At 40.0% G+C, this 11,509-nt stretch overlaps 1 protein-coding gene across 1 annotated transcript; it reads right to left on the bottom strand.

Annotated features, from left to right (window-relative positions):
* Nucleotides 1-1,424: 1,424 nt before the first annotated feature.
* Nucleotides 1,425-11,033, bottom strand: LOC112160369 (putative gonadotropin-releasing hormone II receptor). Its single transcript, XM_024294838.2, has 3 exons — nucleotides 9,733-11,033; nucleotides 4,008-4,212; nucleotides 1,425-2,024 (listed from the first exon to the last, which is right to left on the bottom strand). The coding sequence occupies exons 1-3, from the start codon at nucleotides 10,279-10,281 to the stop codon at nucleotides 1,591-1,593; spliced, it is 1,188 nt and encodes a 395-aa protein (XP_024150606.1). The 5' UTR covers nucleotides 10,282-11,033; the 3' UTR covers nucleotides 1,425-1,590.
* Nucleotides 11,034-11,509: the final 476 nt, after the last annotated feature.

Raw genomic sequence — 11,509 nt, 5'->3', positions numbered from 1 at the left:
AAATGACGAGCTGGGAGTGAGAATGTGTTGGTTTTGGACTTCTGTGTGCAAAACTCTACATTCACACGATGCTGTGGAATTTTTAGAGTCTGTTTTCGAGCTCTACGTACAAAATGCTCTTTGAAAGTTAAACCGACCCATCAGGGACTCGTATTTGGTGGCGACGTATGGATGGCGTCCCTTTCAGTTCACAAAAGTGTCAACTATTTGAAAATTGATCATGGAAGAGAAATGAATCATTGTGATTTGTGCCCACCAGGAATTATATGACACCAAGGCCAAATACAAATTCTTCCCCTACCCCTTTGGCTTCTTCCTACCCCTCCAATTGTAGGGACATTTGAAGCTTTAGTGGTGTCCAAACTTGTTCTTTTAAGGGGAAGGCGTTGGGAATTAGGGCTATGTATCCCTCCATTGGTAGGGGGATCTGTGTCACACTGTGCCGCAGAGAGGTTTAAATAAAGTTGACTCAAATCAAAGTAGAAATAGTTTCTAACCTTTTTTTTGAAGCTATAAAACCTGTGTTGATATGTATTTTCCGAGAGCTGGTGACTACGTGCTAACGTAGATGTACCAAACCTTTCCCAACTGCAAGGATGTGCTAGTATCCACTAGCTACAATCCAGTGTAAACACCGTCCAGAACATGCTGAAAGCGGGGTCTTGAACCGGTCTTGAACCGGCAATGCTTGCCCGGTGGATTTACGTAGCATCAGATGGATCAGAGATTTGTTTTCTCAACCCGTTCTCACTCCCAAGTTGTCACATACTAACGTTTGGTTAAGAACCCCTCCACGTCACTTTTTGACGTTTGAGTGTCCCCAAGTCATCGTTTTTCGACAAACTGGCTGTTCCCATTAAATCATAGGTCCCCAACCTCCAGGCCGTGAACCAGAACTGGTCCAGTCTGGCGATGCAATGCGCACCGGTACCTAAAGCGGGTACCAGTACTCCTACCCTAACCTGACACCGTACCAGATATGGTACTGGACCTGAACCGGTGCTGGGTCCAAACAGGACGTGGTACCGGATGCAAACCAATACCAGGTTAAGGTTAGGGTACCGGTACTGGGTTAGGGTACTGGTACTGGTATTGGACGCATCCTGAGGACCAGTGCACATCGAGCACCGCATCTCATGCTGAATCGAGTACTGCATACGATACTACATCTGGTATTTTGTCCAGTATTGTGTCCAGTATTGCATATGGTACTGCGTCTGGTTCTCCAGCTGGTACCGCATCCGATACAGCATTCAGTACTGCATCCAATACTGCATCTGGTACCGAATCCAGTACTGCATCCGGCACTGCATCAGAACCGTGTCCAGTACTGCACCCGATACTGCATCCGGTACTGTATCTGGTACCGCATCTTGTACTGTGTCCCGAGGGTTGCGAACCCTTGATTTTACGAACAGCCAGCACGTCAAGAAACAACAAGTCGGGACAGTCAAAACATCGATAAAGTGACATGGAGGCGACCTTAATCAAATTTCAATGTGAGGACTTGGGGATGAGAGTCTGTTGGTTTTCTCTATGCGTTCTAGATGTGACACAAAGTAGAAAAAGTGGTCCTCCTCCAGACTACAGTCAGACGTTTCCATCGCTGGATCTCTGCTCAGTCCGTGCAGAGTTGTTGTCCTTTTCCCCGCCGTCTCCTCTGGAGGTTGAGCAGCACTTCCCAGCCTCGGCCGTCACCACTTTGCTTTCCAGGCTGAGTGTGGCGGTCGGCCTGCCGTAACACTTCCTCCGTCCCCTGTGGAAGCGAACGGTGAAGAGGCCATAGATGATGGGGTCCAGGCAGGCGTTGAAAAGCCCGAAGATGAAGAGGATGTGAGTGAGCGAGTGGGACACCTTCCCCTCCAGGTCGTGGGGGAAGAACCAGTACCACAGGCCCAGCAGGTAGTACGGAGTCCAGCACACGACGAAGCCGATGACGATGACCAAGCTCATCTTCAGCGTTCTCATTCGGGCTTTGGGGATGTTGTTCTTCGAGCAGCGTAGATGAGGCTCGTCTGAGGAAACTGTAGGAACGATCAGACGATCAATAACTCCAAAGACGATAAAATATGAATGAGATGGAAATGTTGATCCGACAGTGAGTAGCTAAAAATATCAAGACAAATATTCCAGGAAAACATCATAATATGGTTCTAGAGCTGTATTTAGACCATCGTTTTGATCTGATTGTTTAACTACAACAAACATTACAAACTTGTTAACTTTGTATCATCCGATTGAGCTTTTTTTATGCATAAAACAAATAAATTGCATTTTTTTTGTTAATGATAAAACTGTAAACAACAAGATAATCATTATTTATTGTTGGAATCCAAACAACTGAACAAAGTATTTACCCTGTAAAGAAAAGATTTGTGATTCTTTTTTATTACCCGGTGTAATGGAAACATGTTAAAAAACTGTTTTTTAAATGTAAAAAGGTATTTAAAAAAATGGAAATATGAAAAAAAGATTATATATATTGAAAAAAGACACAGTCCGTCATCTTTTCATCTATTTTAAAGTGTGATTTTAATTACAATTATGCAGTTTTTAGCCAAAATTAAAAAAATAAAAATCCTACACCAATTTCTAGTACATAGTTTCTGCAGAGTGGCAGGTGTGAGTTGTGGGCGGGACCGTTGACACAGAGCAACTCCACCCCCCTTCCCCTCGATATGGCTAGGAGCTCAGAGCAGGGAGTTTGTGGCTCAAATAAGCTCTTTTTAAAACATTTTTTTCTTCTGCTCCTGATTCATAATGATTGGATTAAAGAAATGCTCAGATATGCAATTTTAACCTGAATTTTCTTTAAATATGTCCTCCATCATCAGAAAAATGTCAAAGGAACATGTTAAAAACACAATTTTGATTGAAGTGGGTCTTTAAAGCCAAAACACTAAATTAAAACCTATAAATAGGACTGCCTGTTGGTCCTTGTCACATTTTTGAGAATTTAAAATAAACTTTTTTAATCCTTGAAATTATTTTATTTTCTATGTTTTCATTCACTTATTTATTACATTTGTTTGATTATGTTGAGCCTTTAATGTACAGCGCTTTGTTCAATTTGAATTGTGTTTAAGTGCTTTATAAATAAAGTTGATGATGAAGATTTACAACAAGTGGATGGTTTTCTTAGAGCCAAGAAAAAAAAACTCTTCTGTTTCTAATTTCCTGCAGCAAATTCATTATTTCAGCTACACTTTTAGGAATTAGGATTATAATGTCTTAAAAATGTGAACTATTGTTTTTGAGTTGTTCTAGTGAAAACCAAAACTCAAAAGTATTTTTTTATGTTTGTTAGTTGTTTTTAGTACGTTCTTGTGGAATTTTTCTGATGATGGAGGACGTGTAGAAAGAAAAATTAAGCTTAAAACTGCATTTCTGAGCATTTTTTTCTGTTATTCTTCTAGAAAATCTCACAGGTTTTTTAATGGATCCACTTTTGTTCAATCTTTGACTGTTCTGATGACTTCTTCTGTTTTGATGACCTCCTGGATGAGTCCTCGTTCGGTTTTCTGAGTCGTTTGATTGGTCAGTTGAATATTTTCGAAGACGTTTTAATCTTGTGGTTCCCTGAGAGTGAAAGTATCAGCCATGTAGACTTTAAGAGCCTGTTTGGAATTTCTTCAGAAGGTGTTTCTTCTCTGAAATCTTTAACTGTTTAAATAGTTTGTTAATAGCAGTGATCGAGTCTAAATTTAGGAAGAATAAATAAAAAAATGTTGCTTTTTGTCTCAACTTTGAATTTGTGTGTGACATTAAAATGTGGTGGAACTGAAAAGTAATTTAGCATTCAGCGAGGTAATAATAGGAAGAAATAGACGTTTTTTTCACACCATAATAAGTATAAAATAAAGCTCTAGATTAAAAAACAAAAACATCAGACTAATAACTTCTGAAGGAGGACTGGTGTGGAAACATGGGGGTAAATCTAAACATCTGGCGTGCAGCTTGGGGTTCGATGAAGCGGAAGGCCGTTGTTCATCCATGAACCGACTCACCGTTTTTTTTGGTCATCTGCTTGGAGATCTGGAGGAAGATCCGGGTGTAACAAATGATCATGATGGTGAGCGGCAGCAGGAAGAGGCAGGTGAAGGTGAACATGTTGTACGCCGTTTCCTGCCAGTGGGTCACGAAGCTCCCTCTAGTGGTGCACTGGGTGAAGTTGACGGGGTGGGGGATGGTCACGTTATGAAAAATAAACATCTGTGGGAGAAAAGATCAATCAGAGGACTAAAGCTTTAGTCACAGCTGCACTTACAGGTGGATATGGACTGTCTGCAGGTGAAAATGGGCAAATCTTAATGAGGCAAGAAGTGAACATTTAAGCTGTAGATCGACGTTCATAGAGTGGAAACATTTTTTTCTATGGGCGTGCTGCGGCCGACAGGATGTAGTGAAAATTTATACAACAGGGACTGAAGGGACTTATGATTGTGTATCTCTTGGGAGTGTGTATTGTCAGTGTGTACTGTGTTACGATACATGTTGCACGATACAATCGCGATTTATCCTAAGACTGTATCAGAACAATTTTTACTTTTTTCTTTAAAGACTTTGGAAAAAATCTCGACCTGAATATTAATGCACCTTTCACTGTAATAAAAATGTAAAGTGAGTTTTATTTAAAGATCATAACATTAAACACTGCAACTGTATCTCATACTTTTACCCAAGTAAATTCATGCTGCTTTTCTTTGGTACATTTTTAAATATTTGCTTTTAAAGGGAACAGATAACATTGTCTGCTTTATATATATATATATATATATATATATATATATATATATATATATATATATATATATATATATATATATATATATATATATATATACGAAAAAATATGTTTAATGAATGTCCCTTAAAGTTCTTAAAGCATGATTGAGGAAATAAAGTGCTTTTCATTTCCAACATGGCTAAATGTAGCATTTAAACGGTTCAGAAGCCTAAATGGTGCTACAAAATAAAGGGGAAAAAAGGCAGTTCTTTCCATAAACATTTTGGTGTGATGACAGGAAGGACAACAAAAACAAGGAGGCGGACTGAGCTGGTTCTGGCGAGATGTTGTTGTTGTTTTGCTGCTCAAAGAGGCTCAGTGTGCTGTGCTGCTAACTATCGGTAGAGGGTTTAAGTGAAAAACAAAAGTAAAACGCTAAAGAACGCTCATATATGAATAATCAAATATTGTCTTGTCATATTTTTAAATTATCGAATTGATTTTCTCTACACCCCTAGTATGCGCAATGTACTCCCTGCATTGCGCCGTGCCGCGGAGGAAAACATTTCTTTACGTTGGTGCGCTCTGAAGCACAGAAGTTTATGACTTTTTTGTTTTTGCGTGACTTTTTATAGTTATGAAACTGACGTTGTTATGTATTTTGCTGGCGCTAGCAGCTCTGCGCTAACGTAGATGCCCGGCGAATATTCATGCCGTAACTGAGTGGTAGTAAAGTCAGAATTTGAAGACACTATTTTTCCATAACTCTCCGTTTGGAGGGATAAATGGAGGGGTAAGGAGAAGCTGTAGGGGAGGGAAAGAATTCAGATTTCCGCCTTTGTGCCATAAAATTCCTTCCGGGCACAAACGTAGATATAGGAAATTTGAACATGAAAGCCTTGAACTGGACCGATAAAACAGATTAATCAATTTGAAACGATTTAAGCTTAATAGATAACTAATGGATTCATAAAAATAAATAATCAATTTAGCACATAAAGCTACAGTCTGCTAGCTTGATGCTAACGCTTAATGGAATTTCCCATAAGACGGCTAGTGCTAACGCTTGGTCGACGTAAACATGCAGTTCTGACTAAATTAACATCTTTATAAAGTCACAGACATTCATTTTCTAAACTATTTTAAGGAAATATTTTTAAAAATTACCATTTGGGATTTAAAGCATCGTTTTTTGCTTATTCTTAAATGATTCTTCTTGAAAAAAGGGTAAAGCTTTAGCAGGATCGCCACCTAGTGGCCAAACTGAACAATGGAGCAAGCAGAACAATGTTTACGATGTTAATGATCTGAACATTTTTGTTAGAACTTCTCCTTTAGAGAATCCATGTAACACTGTATGATATTAACAATCATTATTTCACTAATACATTTACAGTATGTGATCAGATTAATATAAATATATTGAAAACATATATAGATTATTAATGTATTTCTAAAAAAAAATTGTATAAATAATTTAAACTCAAAATTAAATTGAATTGAGAGAAATAAAAAAAATAATAAAATCGAATCGAATGAAAGCCCATTATGCTAGCTTACAAAGACTTTTCATTGGAAGTGAGTTTCCGAGTCTGGTGTGCACGTAGCATGAGGGTCAGTAAGGGTGAAGTAGGTCAGTGGCCGCCATGTTGTACAGATTTTTTATTTTCAACCCCCTCCACAAATTCTGCACACTGTACAAAGACCCCATAAGTGCCGTTCACGTGATAAGTGCACGATCCTGCGGCCTGACTGGTAGAAATGAGGAAATTAGCCAATCAGAGTGCAGTTTCTGTGGACATCCTACGGACACTTACACATCACCTGCACACCCCGAGCAGAAAGCTTTTGCATGAGGAGCCAGTACTCACACCTTATCAACGACAAGAGTGTCCCGGAAGTGACTTATATTATCCACACGAGTACTTTACGAAATATTTAAACAACAATGGTGGGTTTCATTTTCATGGAAGGTGGCCTCAAGGAAACTCCAAAACACACCTGAGCTCCTTTAGGATGAAGCCGCTCCTCTCTGTGACCCTCCACAGGCCAACCCAAAAGCCCACAGCACCCCGACGGGTCAATCCCTTTTATGTGTGCATGTGACGGCCTGAGCCAGATGTAAAATGGTCAAACTTTCCCTAAAAGCTTAAACACAATTCATCACAATAATTTATATTTGATCAAACCAGGAAACTCAGTTCTCAAGCTCCCAAACATGTTTTTAAAACAAGCTGCAGATCCTCCAACATCTCCACCTGAAACACATTTAGAAAATCCAGATTGTGTGTCTCTTGTTGAACCAGTTGGAGACGTCAGGTTCCAAGAAAACAGACAAACTGACAGCATTTATTTTCAAAATTGCCTTAAATTGGTTTTGGCTGAACGCCGCCCAAACTCTTGAGTATAAATTGGAATAAAATTGGACTTTTTGTGTATCATTAGTGTGACTTTTGTGTGACGCTTTTTGTTGCACCGAGGGGGTACTTCCATTTATTTCCCGATGATTATTCTTTGCGCTGCACTTTCAGGAACAGCAGTTTGCATTTTTCTCTCTCCTAGATTTTTTCCACCATTCAGTCGTTTCTCCGTGCCGTCAGCTTGTCATGGTCGTGTCTGAGTGTTAAAATGTTTAACACATTTCCATGATGTCGTTGATGTTGAAATAATTCTGTTTTTCTTCCATTTAACTGGATTTTTATTAGAAAATATTCTAGATCATCTGCAACCTGAAGATGCTCCTTTATCCCTTATCGTGGCTATTTGGCTTCATAAAAATACCAATGATTTAAATAAATAAAAAGTTTATAGCTTTGGTTTAATGATTTAGTTAATTAAGCAAAATAATGATTAAAGGTTTATAATATTGTTAAGATGGTTTATCAATAGAAATAGCTAAAAGCACAGATTCTGCTGCACAACAGTGAGTTGCTCTTCAGAAATGAAGTATTTAAGTAAATAATTACATTCACTTATATAAATATTTTAATTATTATTGGATTCTACACCAATCTTGTCCTTTTTTATTGGACTGTAAAAGGAGAAAAAGGATGAAGGTGCAACAAAGTCACAATGAAGGAAAATAATATGTTTGAGTTTCTTGTATTTTTAAGGATCTTATTGACACTGGCTGTATTTTATTTTGAAAGGAACTTATTGTATGTGCTGCTATTAAAACTTAAAACAAAAGTTAAAGTTATTATAAATGGAACAATATAACTCCATTACAATTCCATTTTTGTAAAAATTCAAAATCTATATTTTATAAATAAATGACTTAAATTCTATTTTTCTAATAAACAAAACCACATGACTAAAGATCTCCTCAGTCATTGGCCAGGAATTATGAGGGCGGGGCAAAGCAACCAGAGAAAGAATAATGGGAGTGCTACACTTTGCAAATTTTGTCAGGATAGTTCACTGATTCAAACTCTAGATTCTATTACACATATGTGCAAAACTTTATCGAAATTCAAAAAAAACCCCACAATTTTTAATTCAATTGTAATTATGTGAATAAACACAAAACAACTCACGAGATCAGTCACTCAAAAACACAGCGACAGACGTGAACAATAATTTGATTTACAGCACATACATTCAAGTTTCTGCAACGCAGTAGTGCTCATCTCCAGCGTCTTATTCAGGTCATGGAGCAGAACGCGACGTGGGAGGGGCTACGGATGAAGAGATTTTGTGAAATGGTGATTTTACAGAGGAGCTGTGGATCCAACAGATCTGCATGACACTCTACTTTTGATGAGCTGTGTGACCTCTTGTGACGCCTGCTGGTTTCCATTTGTTGGTCATGTGACTCATTTAATTCAAAAACGTGTTTTCATTGGAGTTTTGCTAAATATGCCAATTTTGATACACCTCAAAAACTACCTCCTCTAAGTCCACAAACTTTTTTTTTAATTAAACATTTTATGGTCATCTTACCGTGTCGGCTCAGCCATGTCTCCTTGTTTTTATACCATTCCAATAAGGCGTCACTCTTTACATATCTTGGACAATAGCCAAAAGGCTGCACGCCATCTCTAGCAATATCTACCTCATTGGTGTAAACAGAGAGCTCTCAGCAATGGGAAGGGGTTTCACCGTGCCACAACTCAAGATAAATATCTAATGAACTCTTGCTGCTCTCCAGAAACTGTCCTAGAAAATTACTTTTTTTTTTTTTATTTTACTTAATAATTATAATTAAAAAACCATTGGGAACGCTTTGAAAATGGATCAAAAGATGCCTTTTAATGAATATTTGCTGCTCATTTTTGTGCATTTTCAGCCGTAAAGTAAATGTCTACTGAGTGACAAACATAAAAAATGAGGGACTGGTCGAGTAAACATCATATCGACACATTTTCATTTGTTTTTCCATCCCACTGCTTGTGTTCCATCAAATAAAAACAGGAAAATTGAGCACTTTTCTCCTTAAACTGCTTTGTTTTCTCCAAAACCTTCAGGAACAAGTGGTGGACACAGTGACCCTCATTATCTAAATGTGGCTTTTTATTCTGCTTCCACTTTATAATTGGAATAAGAGAAGTAAGGAGGTCCTGCAAAAGCTTATTAGCTGACTTTTTTTACACTGGAATCACATTTTTTTAGCTGCCATTCTCACTTTTAATCACCCAAAGTGTTGAGAGGATCCTCTTCTCGTCTGCATCCTTCTCACTTTCCGACTGCAAGAAACTCCTGTCTCTACATTTGCATGTAACTACATCATGAATTATTCATCTCTACTTTTTCTACATGTATTTTGCATCAAATCCTTTTGGAGAGGAACCAGCATTTTATTAGAATAATGGAGCGTTTGCATGTAACATGAGGTCAGATTTGATGTCTCCTTGCTCGTGTCGTCTGCTGTCAGTTAAATACCTCTGAGCGAGTGCGAGGGCCTGCAGCCGCCGCTCTCAAACTCTCTGGAGCATGAAGGAGACGCACGGAAAAGCCTAATGCAAGACTTGTGTTCCGCTCCTCTCCAGATGATCTGGTGGAGTTACCTGAGGGACGGAGAGCACGGCGCTCATGGTCCACGCCGCCGCCAGCATGCTCCTGTTCCTCTGCGGGGCCGTGCTGATGGACAGCGGGCGGAGGATGGCCGACTGTCTGTCCAGACTGATCACCACCGTCACGAAAGCGCAGGAGTACATGGCCTGCAGCTTGAGGAACATGAGGAACCTGCAGGCCGCGTCCCCCGCCAGCCACTGCACCGTGATGTTCCACGTGGCGTCCAGCGGCATCACGATGAAGGTGACCAGCAGATCCGCCACCGTCAGGTTGACGATCAGCACCCGCACGTGGGACTTCCGCTTGTGGCCGCTGGCCGCCCAGAGCACAGCCGAGTTGCAGAGGGTGGACAGGCCGCACAGGATGAAGGTGATGATAACTCGGACCTTCGCCGCCGTGGAGAAGGTGGGCAGCTGCAGGGCGCCGTCCTCTGACGTCCAGTTACAGCGAGGAGTCGACGGATCACAGCTGGCGTTCAGGTCCCACCTGGAACTCTGCTGGTACATGGTGTCAGGAGGACGGCAGCAGGAGGACTCGTTCATCTTCTGATCCTCACAGAGGAGTCCACATTTTGTTCAGAGGAGGAAGTTGGTGCAAACACGCGGGACTCTTTCTGACGGAGATTCTTCCTTCCTGCAGCAAATCACATTAGGAGACGCCACCGTCTGATCTGCAGAAAACCATCAAGGTGAGTGAGCTCAAGGACACTTTAAGACGACATGAAACAGGTTATCAGCAGAAGCTTCTTCCCTCCAGAGTGTTTCATCATGAAGAGACTAAAACTTTTTGTTCAATAAAATCAGAGAGAAACTCACTTGTGAAGGAGGAGTAGCTTCTCCTGCAGCATCGCGTCTGCAGCGTCTCTGGAAACTGACTTCAGCTCTCATGAGAGCCTCAGCAGCAGCACCACCCCCTCCCCCTCCTCCCCCCGCGAGCAGATGATTGGTCTGAGCGCCACCACCCCTCCCGCACGCGCTCACGAGCCGCGGCGGTGCTTATAGAGCTCCACGGTAAAGTTTCTAATTTTATCCTCGCGGATGAAACATGAGGAAGATCCGCATCAGCTGAGCGGATGTTCACCTGCGCGACTCACCTGTGCAGAGGAATCAACAGGGCGGCTGAAAGGAGGAAAGGTCAAAAGGTGAAATATTAAAAAAGGCTAAAAATGTTACAGAAAACGTTTACAAATGTAAAAAAAAGAATTAAAAAAATAAAATTGCTGCAAAATTTGAAATGATAAATCAGCTTTGAAAAGTATGGAAGTTTTTTTTGCTCATAATTCAAAGTTTTATGCATTTTTCAATTGACAATTCAATTTGCAAATTGCATGATGAATTTGCAAATTGAATTGTCAATTGAAAAATGCATAAAACTTTGAATTATGAGCAAAAAAAACTTCCATAGGCTGCATTTATTATGTGTAGCCAACATGAATTTCCAACAGTGCGAATAACATCTTTTTTTTTTTTTTTAATTCAATGCTGGTTGGATCAGAAGCAAATAGAAACCTGGAGTTTGTGAGAGCAGCCAGGTCAAAGTGTCTCTACAAATCTGAGGCGTCCAGTTGCAGACAAATAGATCCGATAACGTCTTTGATCTCCTCATTTGGCTCAAAACTGTACGGCTGAGTAACTCTGATATCGCTCAGTTTTGGGCTTGAGGTGCTGTAAGCTAGTAGGAGGGAGTATAAACAAAGGGTTAATGGGAAGTTAGTGGTGGCTAACTTATGAATTAACGCCAAAATGACAATTATTGTTTTTGGTACATTTA

Source organism: Oryzias melastigma, linkage group LG3 (assembly GCF_002922805.2).
Source record: "Oryzias melastigma strain HK-1 linkage group LG3, ASM292280v2, whole genome shotgun sequence".
Lineage (NCBI taxonomy): Eukaryota > Metazoa > Chordata > Actinopteri > Beloniformes > Adrianichthyidae > Oryzias > Oryzias melastigma.
The sequence above is the reverse complement of the archived record's forward strand: the minus strand, read 5'-3'. Positions and strand labels throughout refer to the sequence as shown.

Coding starts and splice junctions, on each gene's coding strand:
- LOC112160369 (XM_024294838.2), bottom strand. CDS start 10,281: ATGAACGAGTCCTCCTGCTGCCGTCCTCCTGACACCATGTACCAGCAG. Junction 4,213..9,732: donor CCGTGCTCTCCGTCCCTCAG/GTAACTCCACCA, acceptor TTTCTCCCACAG/ATGTTTATTTTTCATAACGT. Junction 2,025..4,007: donor GCAGATGACCAAAAAAAACG/GTGAGTCGGTTC, acceptor TCGTTCCTACAG/TTTCCTCAGACGAGCCTCAT.